This window comes from Anser anser (assembly GCF_964211835.1).
Source record: "Anser anser genome assembly, chromosome: 4".
NCBI lineage: Eukaryota > Metazoa > Chordata > Aves > Anseriformes > Anatidae > Anser > Anser anser.
In genome coordinates, this window is record NC_139724.1 from 37468450 (window position 1) to 37489226 (window position 20777).

The window sequence follows — 20777 nt, forward strand, 5'->3', positions numbered from 1 at the left end:
TGTCATGTAGGGAAGCTGGAGAACCACAAAAACCTTCAAGCCCACAGAATTAGCATCTTTCTTCTTCTGCCTTAGCCAGAAGACTGTTTTGGCTTTGGCCTCTGTGGGAAATAGTTCCCACATGGTTTTTTTTGATGTTTCTGTAGCTTTGCTTCCAGCGTTCAAAGGCAAGGAGTTCACCCCAAGTCATGAGGATGCCCATGGTAGATTCCTGTTGTAAGGCTCTTTCCCCTGCAGCACTTTATGGACATGTAAGAAGACCAAAGTTATACTGAGATTCTTACCCTATCCATGTGGCAATGCAGAATATCTTAAGACGAAATAGTGAGAGGCAAAATTGCTTAGGCATTGCCATTTCTCATCCACACATTACAGAATTCCCTTTTGACTGCTTGTGTGCTGCCGGATCTGTTACAAAACAAAGAGCTATATTTCTCAAGGGTAAATGTCCTCTGACCATATCCTTTGAGGAGAAAAGGTGTTTTTTTTCTGATAAATTGCCAGCTTGGCTGGGGTTATCACTCAGAGTAGCTCAGTCTGGGGAACTGGATTTTTGTTTGTTTCTTTTAAAGACAAACCATACCCTACAACCTGTTCTCTGGTCAAAATTCTGTTTTGCATGGGCTAGTAGTCATTATTGGACATTATTGATGGGAGTTATAATTAGAATGCCACTGCAGAATGAAAATGTAGGCACCATCCCTTTTCTGCCTCTTCCTCCGTTTAGCAAGCACTGAGGTGTTGGTAAGAGATATTTGAATCCACAGGATTTAGCCACCTTGTTCAGTTAATGTCACAAACCCCGTAGTTTAGGCTCTGCATTATTAAGTATTATTTCTCTGCACATCTGCTTGTAACTTGTTGTGTACATTGAAACTGATTTGGACTATTCCCTGATCAGAGCACACTATTGTGTTTCTCTCATGCAGTTCAAATGCCACGGGGCAGTGTCAGAGGAGGTCTGCTGGGTGAGTCCCACTGACTGAAGGAGAAAGGGAGAAACCCTAGGTCAATACTTGAAAGCTGCCTGAGATCGCCACTGCATATTGAGCTGGGCTGTCTCCTACAGAGCCATGTCCTTGTCTTTCTCTAGGCACTCTAAGGAACAGAGATCTGTCTAGAGGTGCTCTCAGTACCTGACTTAGAGGCTCAGAAAGGATGGCCTTTGAGTTGAAAGCTGCTCTTGCAGTAGGAGAACAATTGCATGAGCAATGGATATGATTCATCTCATTTTATTTAGGGTGGACCCGTCTCAGACACTTTCCAACTCTGCCTTTTCTTTGGATCCAGTTCTGTACATCATGAAGCACAGGAACATTTTGTGTTGGATCTGCCAATACGAGCAGTTCAAAAGAATCTGTCTGGGACACAGTTGTCTTGTCTGCCAGTAAAGCTTTGAATCCCCCAGAACAGTTTTGTGGCTTAACCAGGCAGACAGCTGAACACTGTGCAGCTGTTGGCTTACCAACCCCCATGCAGTGGGTTAGGGGAGAAAATTGGAAAGTGCAAGAACTCGTGGGTTGAGGTAAGGACAGTTTACTAAGAAAGAAGACAAAGAAACAAACACAAGCAACAACAAAAAGAATGAACAAAGCAAGTGACGCACATTGCAATCACTCACTACTAGCCAACTGATGCCCAGCCAGTCCTTGAGCAGCAGAAGCCCCCCTGGCCAACTCCCCTAGTTTTATTGCTGAGCACGATGCCACACGGTGTGGGACATCCCTTTGGCCAGCCTGGGCCAGCTGTCCTGGCTGCGTCCCTTCCCAGCTCCTGGTGCATCCCCAGCCTCCTCGCTGGCCGGGCAGCACGAGAGGCTGAGAAGTCCTTGGCTCTGTCTAAGCGCTGTTTTGCAACAAGTAAAACATCAGTGTGTTATCAGCAGTATTCTCATCCTAAATCCAAAGCACAGCACCATACCAGCTACTATGAAGAAAATTAATGCTATCCCAGATGAAACCACGACAGACAGTTAAAACCTACATCCCGAGCAAATTCAAGAGGCTGTTTAGTTCTCCCTGGGCTGTTTGTTGGTGCTTCACCCTTGTTGCATTAAGTGCTGCAGACAGTTGTGCAGGCTTTTTTTTTTTTTTTTTTCTGGCATTGTGCAAGCCAGAACATGCTTCTGGGCTCTTCTTTAGCCACTGAATTCCCATTTGTGTGCACAAAGAAGGAACCTCATTTGTTTATCAGGTCAGGCCCACAGTCAAAGGGGTGAGTAAGAAGTGGGGCAGAAGTGATGTTCTTTAATTTCATTTCTACATTCACTTGCTGTTGCACTTTTTGGGTCAGGGAAGACTCTCAGACAGTCTTGATATTCCCCAATGCTCAGTCTTGTATGAGACTGACACTCGCCTTTAATCATTGTATCCCTTAACAACCTCCTGGGTAGCTCCAGGGGACAATTTGGAGTGCATGGGTTATACCATATTAGAGTGCATCTGTACTATTAAGACACCTGTCCTGGGTGACAGGCAAAGTCACAAAGCATGAGGAAAACATTGCTCAGATGGGCTTCATTTAAGCAGTTTGTGTCACTACTGGGTTTGTGCAGCTGATCTTTTTTACTGCCGTCTGCCTTTTGGCTATTCAGAGAATTAAAGAGCACACAGTAGTGCATTACAGAGGTATATTATATCTTCCTGTACCAAAACACCGCCTTAATGGTAGCCACATTTTGAAATGGAGCTCTCTCTGCAGTTCAGCTGTTTAAAAAGAAAAAAAGGAAAAAAAAAAGAAAGAAAAAAAAAAAAAGAGCTCTAATTGTGAGAAAGGTATGTCAGGGTTAATGCAGTCATTCAAGGTACCAGATAAAAGTGGGATTAACTGTCAGTAATGGTGGAGTCCTCAGGCTGGGTCATGCAGGGGGAGTGCTGGAGGTCTCCTCTAGCTAACTGAACAGTTGACAAAAGGTGGGCTTGACCCCAGTGACACCAAAATTTGCCCAAGCATGGCTCCTTATTTTATGTGGAACACTTCAGAAGCACAGCTGCAGATTCTGCTCTCCGTGGAAGATAAAGGAGTAAATCTACTTGCTACGCAGAGCCCAACACTCACAGCCTGCCTGGGACCCACGGTGTGTACCCAGGCACTGACCCTCAGCCTGCCCTGACTACAGCTCTCGGGCTGTGCCTCGGGCAGCTCTGCATGAGCCGCCGTGAGCTGCCCCTTGGAGTGCACTACAAAGCACACGTGGATGCTTTCTGTGCTTGGTGTTAACCTTAGAGCATCATCATCATAACCTGCTCTGAAAATGTAAGTGCTTGCACTGACCAGGCCCTGGGTGTTCAGCTCCATTTTCCAAGCCACCCAGCTTTCCAGGGAGTGAGGAAAAGACTGCACTTTTAAAATAAATAAATAAATACATAAATAAAGCCTGAAATATCCTTTGGTAAAGGCTTTGGAAAATTTACAGGCAATATTTTGTTGTTTATTTTAACATAAAATGGAAGAAGTATCTTCAGAAATTCCAGTTAAACATGGAAGGAAAGACTGCATATGTGGGAAAGGAGCTTTCTGTAATGAAATGCTTTTCCATATACTACCTGTTGACAACATTTGGGCCAATTTCATGAAGTGCCATAGTGTTGTGATTTGATTAGTATTTGGATCATTGAAAGCAGCAGATTTGTGGGAAGTGATAGTAACTACCAGGCCAGATATTTGGAAAGAGGGAAACTTGTAATGAGTTACTAAATGTGTTTCCAAATTGAATACTACAGAGGTATACTTAGAATCCATATTTTCTGAGCATGTCACATTACAAGGTCTTTGTTCATCCTCAATATCATGTGCATCCTCACATTTTTTCCTTTATCAGTTTTCTCATAGTTACTTTCAGTGATCTCTCTGTGCGACTATTTTTGATTAAACCTATATTTGTATTACTTACAGATGCCTTTGTATTATTCCCAAGAAGTTTTTTATGTTGACTTCTTTATTTGTTGTAGTTTATGTTTTGCTTTCATGGGTGGCTATGGTTTTCCTGAAACGACATCCAATTTTAGCATTGCAATATAATGTCAGTGTTAAAATGATCGTAAAAAAGAAATGCTCTTTGATCATTTAAGCCTCAGAAAATGAAGAGGAAGCTATTGTAAATGAAATGTCCCCTTGGAGCTCAGGCAGGATTTGGCACTCCAAAGGCTTGTTTCTGCCGCCGTTGCTCACCCTGAGCAGCCCCAGGTTTCCAAGAGGCAGCACTCTTTCAGGTGACTTGGGCTGCTCACCTTGTGAAAGACTGTTCAGCAGGGAAAAGGGGAGATGAATCTAAGGGTCCACCACCTAGAAGTCTTCGGAAAAGATCAATTACAACATGAAAGAGCCCAGTAATGAAAAATGAAGTTGCTTTTGTCCAGGCCATAGGGTCCTGGATGGCCATTCCCATTCTCCAGGGCTAATCTCTGAAGTAAATGGTTTTCTTTTTGTTGACTGTCAGTAGCGTGCCCCTGTGCAGCGACCTGGGTGTGTAAGTGTTCTGGGCCTTGTGGCCTCTGCCAAATCCATGCAGGCTGCATCTCCTGCTGACATGCAGTGGGTGAACACGGGTGAATGCTCCCTGCCATCAGTTCTTTTCAGTCTGAAAGGAGATCAGCTCTGGGCAGGCTGGGATTGAGCATTTTGTCACTGCTTCTTGAGAAGTGGCCTTAGGTGCCTGATGGCCAAGTCCTTTCTTGCTGGACTTCCGTGTTCTTACTTCTGAACCTCTTTTTCATTTTAGCAACAATCCTTTGCTCCACTCATTCTCCTGCCTTTTTTTCCCTTTTTTTTTTTCCTTTTTTTTTCATCCTCTGTTTAACTCTTCCTTTCTTCACAGGATATGGCTTTTCATGCGTGTGCACACACAAACACAGAATATAAGTAGTCTGTATTTTATGATCTGCATTCTTCCAGTAGGCACCTACAGACATTGTCATTTACCCAACTGATTCCTCCCTGATTTCAGTGCTGCATGGCCTGCTCTCATTCCCTGACTAGTTACAATGATGCTGACATCTGAGCAACGTGCACACACACTTTCTAGTATTTTTGTCTTCAGTGGCGTGTATTTAGTATTACGTTTCTAAAAGACATCAGGCTGCTTTCCAAGGCGCTTTCTTTGAAAATTACTGATGTCAGTGAACGATGTATGAGTAGTGATTTTCTGTGCAGTTATGCTGAGTTTTCCCCAAGTAATGATCAGAATGGCTGAAGTAAAAACCTGGAATGTTATTAGAAAGCCTGCCCTGGTCAGGTGACAACTTTCATGTGGTGGCAGATTTTCCTACATATTTACAATCAGCCCTTAATGTGTGTCCCAAAAGACTGGAAAGACAGCAATGGGAGGAATCAAGGCTACCCAGAAGTCCAGTCCTTCCTACCCTACAGAAGCTGTTCTTTGCTCCTGCTGTCACACTGCACAGCATGGCCATCTCCCTCATCGCAAGACTGCAGACTGCAGTTTGGCTCTGGAGAAGAAACCAGTTGCACAGACTCTGTTCTGTGTACAGCTACACAAGTTCTTGTTCCATGACAATTCTTCATGAATAAAAAAGCGCAATGAGCAGGTTCTCACTGCAACAAACCCTGCAATGCTTTGGCAGTGTTTTCACAGCTTATAGCTGCAGGCAGTCAAAAGGAACCAAACCTTGGGTGTGTCTGCCTAATAAAGCACAAGGTAAGGCAGCACTATTGCTTTTTCTCCCTGGTCCTTTTAAGGACTTTTACTTCTTGCTTGCAGAACAGCCCAGAAGCATATCAGAGGGTGACTGCTTACAGAGCTAACCTAGAGTATCACAAGAGATAACCTAGGGTATCGCAGTGATCCATTCCTCGTGTCCCTGAGGCAGCTGGCCAGGCAGCAAACCACTTTATCCCAGATGAAGGGAAAAGCCAGGGATGTTTTCAAAACTGCATATAGGCTCAGTACTCTCTTGGGTGCATGAGAAAGCTGGGTTTCACCCACTTATGTCCCAGGCTTCACATGAACTGAGGTCTTGGGCACAAACCTCTGAGAAGCTTAACCTTTCATCTTGTAGTGGAGTGTTTCTAGAGTGGTCACACACTTTAGGAAACAAAGCCCAGCCCGCACCTTGTAGATCTTGTAACCTGAGCACCTGATAAGAACACGAGCAGGTGCGAAGCCAAAGGTAGTGTCCAGCTGAGAATGAGAGTTTGGAATAAGCAGAAAGGGAGTGACCACAGAACGGGGAAATGAGTCACTGTCAGGTGTCACGTGCGTGGGCAGGCATCAGTAAGTCTTAAGGAGGAAGTTGAAGTGACTTTGCAGATTTTCTTTACGGGAGGCTTTTCCTTTACAAAAGGAACATGATAAAAGAGGAAGGGGCTGTGCTGGGGGAACACCAGCAGCTGGTGCTTCTTGGTCAGCTGCAAGCAAGTAATGACCAGTGTATGCTTTGAGAGAGGTGGGCAATACAAGGTGCAGAGCTTGTCTGATGCAGTAGAAGAAAAAGGTAGGTGAGGGATGCATAGTAGGTAAAAATACAATAGAAGTGGTAAGTCAGCAAGATAATTTTTATTGTAATGTGTTAAATGGTTTAGCAGGGAGAGCAAGTAGATTTGTTGAAACCAGAAAGGGGAAGCTTCAGCTGTCGACATGCATCCCAGTGAAGACCTGAACCAAAGCTTTAGCAAAGAAAAATGGGCTGGATGTTGAAGGTAGTATGCAGGAAGAATGAATCAGCTTCGTGCTGAACAGGTTGCTTCTTCTCTTGCCAGCTGTGCATGTTGATAAGAATGCTTTTTGCCATTCACAGGTTACTCCTCTTACAAAATTACTGAACATTTCAATGCCTGTGGTTATTTAGACATGGTTACAATTAAGCTAATCTAATTATTTCAGTTCCCTCTGTTTTGGTTCCTCTTGCTGTTGGAATTAGTTCCTCTGCTAGAATCTGCAAGGTTTTGCAACTTTTGTTTCAGTCATTATACCCAAGTAATCATTATGCCAGCATGAATGTCCTCCCAGCTTGCACAGTATTTCTCTATAGTTCAGTCTTAGGCCATATAAACTGAAATCCTGTGAGAAGATTTTTGTTCGAGAACTCAAATCTTTAAGACTGCCTAAACTGTGTTCCCTAATTGTCCTCTGTTTGTTTCACTACTAAAATCAAAAGCTCACACAACTCTTTGCCTTTTAAAATCAACCCTAGGAATGCTTTGGTTAATGTCAGTGAGACTGATTTGAGTAGTTAATGCCTTGATAGTACTGAGCTTACTTCAAGAATCTTAAAAATTGTCATAGTATGAGCAAAGACCAATTCTTCTTGTGAGCCATAATGATGATTTTGGACGCTCTTTAAAATAAATAAACAAAAAATAGTGTTTATGTTCCAGCTAATATCAAGGTTTGCTGGAAAAGATTTCTCTCTGGAACCATGAGAAACTGCTTAAACTCTCAACTATAGAACCTCAATATTACCGTATAGTATGGAAGAGAGATTTCAGTTACAGAATATGTTACTGAGGATTTTCCAAGTGTAGTTTTTGTGATCTTTGTTTCACATAAGCTGTTGGATTCATCTTTACTATATATGTAACTTACAGTGAAAGAAATGACCCCAGGTCTGAAAGCACAAGAGAGGTGAGAGGACACACCACACCAGAGGGAGATGATTAGCCAGAGGAACTGTTAACACCAAAGCCAGTTGTCTCTCCTGGTGGACATCAGTCTAAGAGGAGCTGACACCCAAGTTGCCTTAGGGAAGAAAGGTATGATGCCTTTGGCTTTTCTTTGGTTTAGCAGTTTGTTTTCTCAGCAAGATGAGAACAGAAATCAGCTTTGGGCCAGAAGAAAAAGGAACATTTTGTATTGCTTTTTATTCTCAGACAGAAAGAAAACTTTACAGGCTGTGTTAATGCTTTTGTTGATGGAAAGTACAGAGGTGGAAACATGACCATGGGGGAAAAGGGAGGAAGGTACAGATGTTACGAGACAGCCCTGCTCCTCCTCTTGCTGCAGGGCCTGGGACTTAAGATCCAACATATGATGATATGGTGCTACTCGTAGAAGTTTTTAATGACACAGGGGGCTGTGGAAGTCAGGGTAACATGTAAGGGCATGTCTTCAAGCTATAGTCTGCAGTTTCCCTCATCTTTACAAGATGATACAAGTCTGGAGAATGTGAACGAGGCTGAGGCTGTGGTTCTGCAGTCACTGTCCTGACACAAGCACAGACTGCTGCCAAAGAGATGGAGCTGGAGGTTTAACAATAGTCTCCTCTTATGTTTGCTCAGGGTAATGAGAAAGTTATGGCTTCAGTGAATTCAGATTCATTTGGAGGTGTAGCTGGAAACAACCTCTGTGCTTTGTGACTTGTTCTGAGACATCCCGCTCATGGGGCTGCAGGGAGATAAGGTCCTGAGGCGCAGCGTGCATGCAGCTGAGGTGCAGGCCGCATACAGGGGCTGGCACAGACGTGTCCACGGCTTCCTTAGTTCTCAGTAGGATCCGGCTGTCTGACAGGCTCCAGCCTTTCTTGCCTTGGTTGCAGCAGGGATGTGGAGTCTCAGCTCCCTTCACTGCTGCTGCCTCTCAGGTTATGTCCTGTCACTGTGCTGCCTCTAAAGGTCGCCTCTTGGTGGAAATGGGGCTGCCAGTTTAGTCAGATGCAGACTTCAAGACAGGTGCAGAAAATAATTAATCTGTAGTTATCAGAAGAGAGGTACAAATCTAGAGAAACCAGGCAAAACCACCCCAGATTTGCAAATACAATACACAGGAGAACTGTATGTACTGAAGTGATCCCCAGTCATGGCTGCTGACTTGGTGAGGTTTCAACAAGAAGGAAGGCAGCAATTTTCTGTCTCTTTAGCTCTACTTTATTACGTGATTATGCCTTTCCACCTACAAAGGAAAATAAAATGATTTCATCCCCCTTCAACATTTTCTTTTGTGGTGATGCTTGAAAAAACACTGATAGTAGGCCATGTACTGTGGTACTGCCTACCTTACTGATCAGCGCTGTCTCTCATTCTCACCATCTGTTGATTTGTGTTTTATAAAATATGTGAAGTAGAGATTGTCTGTGTACAAAATCCAGCAGAGTACGGCTTTGATCTGTGACCAGCGCTAGTTATCAAACTCATTAAAAATAACATGAAGTTTCTTGAGCAGTTTTTTGTGGAATCATGTCCCCACTGTCAGTTACTACATATTTTCCCCAGTATCTAAAGAAGTCTGTCACTCAACAGGTGCACAAATAGCATTTCTCTTTTCTTCCTGACTACTTACTTTCATGAACCATGTTGAAAGATAACATACTAGAGACCTTTCTTTCTCTGTCAAACTGGATTGCAGATAGCCAGAGGTTCAGAATAACAAAGGTAGGAACTGAGAAATGCCAGAACAATGACTTGTGTTTTACCTTAAGATCAGCCAGACTAAAACTGGGCTCCCTTATTTTCAATTAAGGAAAAGCAGAACTGGGATGACACCATGGCAAGCAGTATGCAGCGCCAGTGCACAACAGGCCACAGAGCAAGAATAAGGCTGTCTTACTAGGCTGTAAGTTTAACACTGTCCTGAGGTGTGTGACTTCATTTTTATGAGTGCTGGGATCATGACTGTTGGAAATTTTTTTTTAGTCCTAGGATGTGGGCACCTTTTCAGCTTTCCTGTGCAGTGTAATGCATTGCCAGTAATGCATTATATAATGCATATCTGCCTACAGAGGGGAATGTAGCAAAGTGAACATGCACCTATGAAACTTGCTGTTCTGTAAGTACTAATTCAAGTTATTTCCCATTTGCTTCATGATGCTAAGTCAGGTCTATGTTCCTGGAATTCTCATGCTTCATATAAAATCTTAAAGTATGTATAGCCAAATCTGTGATCAAGATATCTAAAATCACAGTCCTCACAAAAACCTGCTTCAATCCACACCAAGTCACTGTCTTCATACTGAGTTCCCTTGGAAGAAAAATATAGAGGAAAAAAAAAATGTGATCTCACCGTCTCCATTTTTTTTCCCTAGCTTCTCAGAAATAGTTCTATCAGAAGAGCATAATTTCAGTAATATAAAACCTGGTATTGGAAGTTGCTGAAGAATTTGCTTTGCTTCATGGAAATGTGCTTCAGGTTCTTCATGCAGAGATGGGGGGAAAAAGTCAAGCTGCCTCTTAGTCTGCAGTGCTGACTGAGCAAATGAGGGGGGGACAGGCCAGCATTTTGTGGTTTCTGGCTGGCTAACTGGTGATGGGATAGCCAATCAGGTAAAAAATAGCAATAACATTTTTTAATCTTTGTAGATGGTTTTGGATTTGGTAAACATTACCTAGAAAGCATCTGAGCATAATCCCTCTTTAAGTGCAGAGCAGCCACTGCTATTCACATTCTGCACACTGGATGAGAGAATCACATTTGTCATCACTACTGCAGTGCTTCTGCCGACAGCAACTGCAGCTCTTTTCCCTCTACAGCAGTTGCAGTGTATGCAGCAACAGCAGCCAGCAGCACTGTAACATAAATGTGTCAAAAATCATACTTCAATTTAATTGCCTATAAAACTTATTCTATAAAAGAAAGGGAAAATATTCACTATTGCTTTCCTTAAATAGATCAAATTTCAGCAATAATCCTGAAAGTTGCTTTACCTTTGATTTAAAGGATGCAGGAAAGGCCTGGATAGTCTCTAAATCAGTTGTCCACTGGTAGAAAGAGCTTGGTCCCACAGCAAAGATTCAGTACTGTAATAAAAAAGTCTCAAGATACTAGTTTTTTCTGCTATAAAAATAGAATGTCTGTTTGCCTCGCAATTATGATGTTATCTTGACTCTTGTCTCATATATCACAGCCATATGGAAATTAATTTGGGGGGAAATTTAGAATGTGTTCTTTTATGCTGTTCTCTTTTGAGAACGTGAGAGAAAAAGAGCATTGACCTTTTAAAGGTCCTAAAATTTGTTTCCAGTGCTTTTATATTGTGCCCTTGTTTTTGACTTCTTCTTATCCCCGTCAGAAAAAAAAAAAGCATCTGGCTTTCTTACCTTCTTCAAGAAGTGTATTCCTGTAGGAGCTGCAGAGGGCTTAAAATCTCTACTTAATGCTACAAGTTCTTCCAATTTTGTGTGTGCTTTACACTGTGTTTCTGTGTGACTTTACACCACTGCCTTTATTTTCTCTGCGCAACCTATTTCAGGTAGGTTTCCATTTCAAAAGAACCTCTTCCATTTGAAAGCACAGTTTCTTTTCTTTCTTTTTAAATAATTCTTGGAGGTCATATTTCCAAATTATGTAGGCAAACCTCCACAAAAATGTAAATCCTGTCAAAAATCAAAGTTGTGAAAAAGACATTCTCTGGTTAGTAGTGTCTGGACATGTTACTAGGAAATATAAAGGCAAGAAGGTAATACAGTCCCAAGTACTTAAGAAGTCCTGTTGAGAAGAATGGCTGAACTAAAGAATAGAGAAGCCATTTGATGAATGTGTTTTCAGCTGCAACTTGCAGTACAAAATTCTCTTGCTGCGTATCTTCTTTTCAAGGTCTATTTTATGGAGAGAGAGTGTGTGTATCTCACATGTACCAATTACTGCCTAGCCCAATACCATACAAATTTATGTATATATAAAAAAACATAATATATGTTAAATATGTAAAATATACATATACATGAATTTGTATGGTATTGGGCTAGGCAGTAATTGGTACGTGATGACTCAGCAGTAATGAATAGTGAGATTCCATAAATGAGCATTTATGAAAGTATTTTCTCGCCTTTGTGAGCAAAGCTCCCTTTTTTAATTAAAAGAGAGAGGGCCTTTTGTAAAGAATAGAAACCACCTAGGTTAAACACCTCTTCTGAATTGCCTTTCAGAGGAACTCTTTCATACCTACCAACAGACCAGCCTCCTGGTTTTGACATCATGATTAAGTCTCCAATATTGGAATATGCCAAGATAAACATCTGTATAAACAGACGTTTATGTGCCTGTGTGTGTTGAAACAAATTTTGAAAACAAACTCTCTAGAAGCAGACGTTTCTTTTTGTGAAGCTTATTTCACACTTCACAGTTCATTTCACCTGAAACCACCTTTTCACACCTTATGTGTGGCTGTTATTCACAGACTACAGAACCAGGCTATATCTGAACTTGGGCATGGTCCCATGCTCACAGACTTGAGTTCACATCCCCACTTATGTCAGTTTAGAGAAAGTCAATTTATAGTTTAGTTTCTGATGCAGAGATTTTTGGCAAGTCTATGATTTTGGGAATTGCTTTGCTAATATTTTTAGTCTGACATAACTTGATCTCCATTTATAATATCTCAAAAGAAATAGTAAATACTGTTTTCATTAAATATGGAGTTATTAGACTGCTATTTTTACCATGTAATTTCATTTTTTAACTTATCTGAATTTTTTGTTTGGAAGAAAGAATCTCCACTTGCTCGCCACTGAATTTTCAAGGAGCTCATTACCTCCAATGAGATGAGCAATGGTGTGGAATAATTAAACTTACCTCCTGCTAGCAAGTGGGAAATCTTTCCATCCTATTCCTTTTGATTTGACCTCTGACTAAACATACTTCTCTTTGCTACATGGATAGAATTTCATCCCATGGATGCAGTGTGATGCTTTATCCTGGAGGATGCAGTGATTTCTATGGTATTGTTTTCAAGACTATGTTTGCAAGAAAGGAAATGTGATCTTTTCTGTTGTTAAATGAAGAAAGAATTTCAGCAGTGCAAATCCTTGTTAGGTGGCAATAAGATCTGATTTTTCTGCCAATGTGAATTGTTTTCCATCATAGAATTTCATTATTAATAATTTTTAATGAAGATGTGCTGCTTTACTTATGAGTGTTGTGTTTAATCATATATGAAGTCTAAATCAAGCTTTCTGGTGTAACCCACCATATAAAGATAGCTCTTGGGAAGCTTCACAGAGCGTTAATTCAGACTGAAATGAAGATGGATAAAGCTTCTACTATAAATTTTTTTCCAGTAACCAGGAAGAAAAAATCCACTACCTAAAAGCAAACAAACAAAACCAACCAACCAAAATAAATAAATAAATAAAAAGGTTGCCTATCAAAGTGAACCATATCCTAGTTACAGTATGACATAAATTTGATTTAGTGGTATCCAGTTATTGCCTGTAGGTAACTGGCACTTTTCTCCAGCAATTCTTTTTTCTTCTATTTTTACATCATTTGAATGCTTTTGAATATTGGCACCCCATAGACCTAAATAGATTTATAGATTTATAGGACCTGTGGTTCTATAGATGTGTGAGAGAAACTGCATGGGAACCAACAGCACACACTTTCTCACACCATCCTCATAACATTGTCCAACTGGGTTTGATCAGAAAGAAAAACAAAGAGATTGTATTTCCTCAAAACGCTAGGGGCCTTTCTCTGGGGACCTCTTGTTCTTTTTCCTTGTTCTGCTTATGCAATTATAGTTTAACGCCAGTAAAAACAGTCTTACTCTAGAGTCTCCCCACCACTAGGCAGGAAAGTCATTTCCCTGTCTTGATTTCTCACTCTGACCCTTTTTCCTTTTCATTTTCCTCAGTGGAGAAACTTGCCTGGCAGGGATAACAGAGGAGAATGTGGGGGCTCAGGTCCCCCTGTGGTAGAGAAGGCAGGATTAAATGAGGGTCTCCTCGACCCAGAGGGCATTGTCTCACCCAGCTCTGATAGGAACACCACTCTGGGATTCTCTGCCCCCAGCCAAAAGAGGTCTTGTTCTCTGCTCAGTTTTTGAAAGAAAGGGACTGACACCTTTCCCCTTGAGAAGAAGGATGGAGGTACCTCCCAGAAAATCCCAGAGGAAAATCCCACCTCTCCATGCCAGCTTTGCTTTCTGACTCCCACAGGGACGTACTTCCCTGGGGAGTGTGAAGCACCATGCTTAGGGCTGCTTAATTCAGATCAGGTTGCCTCCCTGTGCACTTTGGAGGCTGCTTGAACAAAAGAAAGCTGTGCGCGCCCTGTCTGGGTTCTGCTTCCTCTATTGCTGAAGAGAATGCATCAGCCATTGAAGAGTGGCCTCCTTGTCAGGTGGGAGTAAAAAGGGGTTACAGAGCCAGGCACTTCAAGCTGAGTCTCTGGATCCTTCATCACCACTTACTGAAGACAGCCCAAACAGACCCCTGGGTTCTTCTGTGGCATCAGGCTGTAGAAGCAGGTCTGGCATCAGGACGTTCTGCAGTGCAAGTCAGCTGCCCCATGTAGGGCCCTTCCAAGGAGATCTCATTCGAGTTAGGAACAGCAAAATCCATTGTACCATTCTTTTTCTTTGCCTTTTTCTCGTGTTGGCTTCACTGAGCTGAAAATTTACAAGGTTGACAGGGTCTAGCTTTCATCTACTGTGATATCACTATTAGACTGTGATGATAAATGAGGTGTCTTTCCTTGGAGAAGTTAACTTTTGCAGCTAGCCTTTGCTACCAATTTTTTTTCTCAAGTACTGCATGCCAGGCCAAATGCTCTCTTGTTTGTGTCCTCAGAATTCTTGGAAATACCTAGAGAAAGGCCTTGTGCTCCTCTAGTTTCACTGCAGATGTGAGAATAATCAAGAAAACAATGAAGGACAAAGATGTGGAAGTTCTACCTCAATGAAAAAATCATCATCTCTGACTTACTTACTCAGAGGCTGTTTTTCGTTAGAAAATAGATGTCCTTTTGTTTAAAACTAACCTTGAATAAACTTAAGATTTCTGCCTTAAATCTTTAAGATTTTGTTGCATGTTTTCAAACATAACTGCAAGGCTTTTGTGTTTCTTCTTGGTAACAAGAAAAAGCACAAGGTCAGAGAGAGTGTTTTATTCTCATTGCTGTAATATCATTTACAGTGGAAAAAAGGTCTTAGGGCATTTCATTGGTTGATTTGTCTCCAAATTTTCTTGTATTTAAATGATTCCAGCTTGCATACATCTTCATTGCTTGCAAAATAAATCTCAATTGGATTCCAAAATGCTATTGGCAGGGGGCAATTTTTACTCCAGTGCTGTTGGATCAAACACCATTCTTGCACACTAGGGGATTTATTTGTAACATACTTCTTCTACTACACTTGACCTTCCAAAAATGACATGGAAAAATGGTAAATGACAAATACATTATCTCTCAGATATCGAAGATGTTTCCTTAAAATTTGAGCCAAGGCCTGCTTTTCAGTGAACAGCAGGACAGAGATATGCAGAAAAGCAGGATTTTGAAGAATTTTAATGAGGCTCATTCTGCCCCAAATGCTTATTTTTGTTGTTTTTTCTCAACTTTGTGCCACTGAGTGTTTTCAAATTGTTGTTTCTAGACCATTAAAACATAAAACAGCCAACGCAGCTAACTACAGAGAGATTTGTGAAATAATGAGTCAAGATGGACTGCAAGAGCCTTTTAACTAAACAAAGCTTAGACATGTAAGCATCCATTGTCTATGCAGGTGAGCTATGGGCAATGTAAAGAGGACTTAACACACTACCGACCTGTTTGAGCCGCTCCTAAGTTTCAAGACACTCTCATTGAAATATCAGAGCTGGGACTTCAAAATGTTCTTCTCTCGGTGAAGTCCCAGCATGTTTTCTCTCCATTTCTGGCTTTCATGGCTATAGTTTAGAAAAATGCATTACTGAGTCTAAAGGAAACTCGAGGAAAGAACCTTATGAACCCCAATTCTCAAAATATCACAAAAGTACACTTAATTTTGAAGCTTGAAAATTGAAGGTTGACTTTCTGAGAGAGGTCTAAAAACCTTAAAAATACTGAAGTGCAGTAATAACCTTAAAAGACTGTAAAAGGGAAAAAGCTCAGGTGAAGCAGTATGACTATGGAAGACAGTTCTCACACAGAAATTCTTGCAGAATATTGAGAAACTGCTGACATGAACAGCTGACAAGGTATTTAGCCAATTTCTATCTAATATGCTCCTTCTGCCAGGGAAAATTTTGCCATTTGTTATTTTTCAGTAGTAACAATTCTGAACTGTATAAAAAGAGTAGTCATAATTCATAAGTATGTGAGCTTAAAAATGAAGATAAAGCTCCAACTACTGGTAACTTATGTATGTAACATTGACTTGAAGGCACATTTATGTCTACAAAGAGTTTTCCAATTTCTAAAGATGTGTTCCAAAGCACATTAAAAGGTATAACTAAAATTAGAGCTGACTGTTAGGCAATAAAACTAAGGTAAAGGCAGTTAGTGGCATATCAGTACAAAACATACTAAAACAACCTGGTAAATTGGACAGTGGTGAGTAACAGGATTCAGAGGAAAGGTTAAGGATGAAATGTCCAACTTGCTAACAGAACAAAGCAAAAGCTTTATTTGCAATCCTGCTACAGTTATATATTATTTGCTGAAGTATTTAGAGAGTTTTTTTGTTGAGCTTTCATTAGTCACTGTAAATTGAAGATCAGTGAGCCTTGCTTCATAATAAAATGAGTTAGATACAATGATAATTAAATTTAGAGTTTTAAATAATGTAATCCTGAGCTATAGTGGCTTTTTAATGGAAAATAAAAAAGAGCTCAAAAGATGAGTTAAAAATGTAGGAGGAAATAATCTTATAGGAAACAAAAAGTACGTAATTGACCTCTGACATATGTTCAGTGTTCAAAAAGATATGGATTACCTTAGTTTACTAAATACTTAAACTCCCTTGCTTCAGAGTTAAGTCCAATTTCTAATGAATGGGACAAAGAGAAACTTCTCCTGTATGTACCTGACATTTCTTTGTTGCCAATAAGTTAATTTCTTGGGGTTTTTCTCCTGCACTAGCTTCTGTCAGGAGCAGATTGCTGGAGCTGATTCTGGCCGGTAATTCAAGTTACACTTCTGCTGTGCAAGTAAGTGCAAGGTGAAGCAGAAATGGTGCAGAAAGAGAAGAGAGGGATAAAGGAAGCAGAAATATTTCCCCCTCTGAGAAACTGGTTACAGCACATGCATGCCTTTGAGAAAACCTTTGTATCCCTGCCACCCTGTTAAGGTGTCGTAGTTCAGTCACCAGAAAGAAGACATGTCCCAGGTGACCCATTAGCAAAAAAAAAAAAAAAAGGAAATAGGATCCCACAGGCTCTTTTATATTTTTTGTGCTTTGCACAGGATTCACATCAAAGGAAGTTTTACTTTAAAAATATGTTTCTTGTTTCTATGGCACCTTCTTTGTGAGAATGCTAATGTTCTTTTTATAGCCAGGAAACGATTTTTTCAAGCCTTGGCCAATGATCCAGTTTTTTTCAGTTCCATTCCAATAAAGTTAGTTCTTCTGAAGTCCCCACGAGCACAAACAAGATAGATTGTAGAAGACTCTCTAACAGCAGACTCTCATTTCGCTGGAGTCACAAGCAATACTTTTTTATCCATATATCCAGCAGCAAAAGTCTCTGATATGGTAATTTTTTACATCCTTTAATTCCTTTTCTCCTCCTTCCTTTGTATTCACCTCAATTTATTTAAAACAAGGGATGTGCAGCTGTGTATGTGCTTTTCTACTGGAATGCCAAAAGGCAATATACTGCACCCACCAGAGAACACTGGAGGCTGAGGCTGGCTTAGGATACACACAGGCCAGTCTGCTGGATTGGGACCAGCGGCTAAGAAGGGAACCCATTCATTGAGAGAGGAGCAGTCAGGCTGCTCTTGGCATGGGGGATTGCTGGATCAGGTTTGCTGTTACCACCTTTTTTATCACATCCTTGCCTTATAAAAGGCACCCACAGCTGCCATGGACCCCTTGTAGTCAGCTGAATAAGCACAGCTTCTAGTTTTTAATGATTCCTTTCATAGCTTTTGATTTTTCCTGTCAACTCAGAATTACTATTTTGGTAATACTTTCACATGCTGTCTTCCAGGGGTTCATACCTGTTTATTTTTTCAAAAGCTATTGAAACAAACTGAAACAGATTTTTGGTTCCCTGGTACCTAGGTTGTTCTTGAAAACTTTAAGCTGTAACACATCACATTAAAATAAATAAATAAAAAGTTTTTATGCGCAATTTTAACCAAAAAAAAAAAGTTGTTGAAGTTGCAAGCTTTGACATTCATCCTGCTCAAAGCAGCAGGATTACAGCATGAATGTAACTAAGGTCTGTGTTAAGCATCACGATCAGAACAGGCAGTTCTTTGTAGTTCAGTCACAGTTACAGTGCAGAAAATTTCATCTCAAGTAAGAAAGGGAATATTGAAGAAAATATTTTAATTTTATAATACTTCATGTAACAGAGAAGCAGCCTAGAATGCACATCTGAGACTGCATAATACGGGAATTAGGTGGAAAGACAATAGAAGTAAAGATGCTTTAATTCCAAAAGCTGAGTGCTCAAACCACACAAAAGGCACTAAGAAAGTGCTACAGAAGATAAAGTGAAAAAACTGCAGGCCACGTAATTATTTTCCCAGCAGACTCATCAAACAGCTCCCAGCATGCCCTCCTGCCTCGTCTGGGGATGTTTTGACTAAATCTAACAAAATAATAGCTGCAGTCATCTCCTTTTATAGTCACTTGCGATACAAATTGGATGTGGTGTCAAGTCCTTGAAGGAATTGATGGTTCTCATCAGTGGTATTTGACTGTCAGATGCAAACCACCTGGCAGAGATGCGATCCTTTTGAAAGCAACCGGAAGAAACATCCATTTTTTTCTAGACTGAGAAATTCTCAGGGAGAAAGCATGCTGAAATGTGCATATATGATATGTTTCTTTTTAAGAAGAAAGGGATTTTTTTTTTATCATTTCAGGTTGATTTAGGAAATCAATCAAAGGTACCAATGCTTTTGGAAATTTCTCAAGCAAATCACTCAGTTCACTCTTCCTTAGCCCAGACATCATCAGGAAGCAGCAAGGTGAGCGATGCTAACTTTGGGAGCTGTTTCAAGGCACTTTTCCATTCACTACATCTTTTATTCCTCACCATAAATATTTCTTGTTTTCAGAACTTGCTTACAAAAGTCAATTAGAACTCAAAGCTTAATTATCACAGGTCTTTACATGAAAATGATTCTCAATTTTAACGTGTCTAGGTTAGGCCAGTACAGCTAATATAAATGTTTCTTTCATCCTCTCCATGACCATCTACAGAAACTAACCTGGAGCCAGAGCTTCACAGTTACATCTGTTGCACCCCTTGGCTGCACAGCACAGTTTTGATTACTATAGTCATGTTTTATGTCTGAGTAGCATACAGCAATGGGTGCAATTTTAGCAACTTGTAGGTTTTAACTGTAGAAAAAAGCTGTAACATCTCCCAGAAGAATAACTGTGTGATAAAGTTGCAAGGTGAGGTGAGATTTCTCTGTACACTTTGTGTACGCTATTGAACAAAAACATAAAGCAGTCTTCCTACTCCTTTAGGTTATAAGAAGTTGCGAAGGAATGTTTAGTTCCCGTCCCTGATGTACAGAATTCTGTTGGTCTCTGCTAATAATCAGGAGTATGAGTTCACAGAAATCTTAGTCAGATTTTCTGGATTTAAATCAGGAATATCTTTGAAATCTGCTTTTATTCTTGGACGTGAGCCTTGGAGTACCTCACCCTTGTTGTCCCAAATGCACAGCTACATACCTGTCCCTTAGGGGAGGGGAGGAGGCACCACCTAGAATATTTGAGTAGGATCAATGTGGTCATAATAGAAAGTGGATCTAATGTTACAAGGAAGCTGCAAGCCTACAGTAAGCATCCATGAGACCTCAGGGTAGAACTGAGAGGAGCTCCCGGTTAGCTTTGGATAGCTATAGCAAGAGACATTAACACCAGTGTACTACAAATGTGTCCACCACTGGAGATTTCTGCTCATGCTGGATAGCTAACAAAATACATTTGTCCCTCACCTTCTACAGACAAGGAGCTGAAGCACTTGCTGGCATAAGTCAAGATGGTGCTGTTGAAAGCTGTTTCTGCTGAGAGAAAAGAAACGAGATTCCTACTGTGTGCGATATCTATGTCTTGTCATACTTTTGTGAGGGAGAAAAGTTATGAATCTCCTGGTGTTTCTGATCGCTTCACAAATTTATGTCCTTTAAGGTGAGGAAGGACCATTAGTTTCTGACCATACCTCATGTGGGTCACAGACTCTCGAGAAGTTAACAGTGCAGTGAGGCATGTAACTTGCACGTTAGGAATAAGGACTAAATAAATCAGCCAGAATGAAAGCCCTGGAGTGTTTCTCCTGCTGAAGCCATGGAGGGCAGGAGGAACGTGCTTGATGCCCAGCCGGGCGGCACTGGCAATGAGCCTGCTCCTCGGCTAGCCCAGGCTAAAGGCCCTGGCTGTCCCGTCCAAGGGAGGAAGGGAGACAGCTGTGCTACCAGAAATATTTGCTAGTGAAAAGGTTATAAAGTGGAAAATGTGATCTTAATAAGCTCGTTAGGTCACCAGATCCTAGTAGAGTATAGTCTTTCAGTTTTGTTTATTTTTTTCCTTGATGCTACATGGTTAGGGTAGCTGAAAAATCCAACTTTAGAGAAGCCTGTTTTCACTGGTGGCAATTCAAAATGTTAGACTTACTCAAAATGACATTTGCATGTCTAAGTGGATAGATCAGTTTCAGTGTGTGAGTTAGAAAGTCTGCTCTCATCTGTCACTGAGTTTATGGAAGTGTATCTTCTTGGAACAGGCATCTTTTTTCTTTTTTTTAAGATCCTTACACACAAATTTCTCCATCTCCAGTTAAAAAATCAATACTCTGTTGACACAGTTTACCATGTTTTTTACAGTCTTTAGAGTAGTATGTTGGGCAGTGGCTGATTTGCTGTAGATTTCACTCTTAAGATTATGTTAACAACAGGGTCATCCAGAATATTCGTCCTTTACGCTATATCAAGAATTGCA

The 20777-nt window shown here is 40.8% G+C and overlaps 1 protein-coding gene across 1 annotated transcript in view; it reads left to right on the forward strand.

The window, feature by feature from the left end:
• Positions 1-264: 264 nt before the first annotated feature.
• The window catches only part of LOC310899017 (uncharacterized protein), a 75180-nt gene continuing 54667 nt past the window's right edge, over positions 265-20777 (forward strand). The window contains exon 1 of the mRNA XM_083834949.1: positions 265-6452. Within this exon, the coding sequence (XP_083691075.1) occupies positions 6380-6452 (73 nt within the window). The 5' untranslated portion in view covers positions 265-6379. The remainder of the gene's footprint in view (positions 6453-20777) is intronic.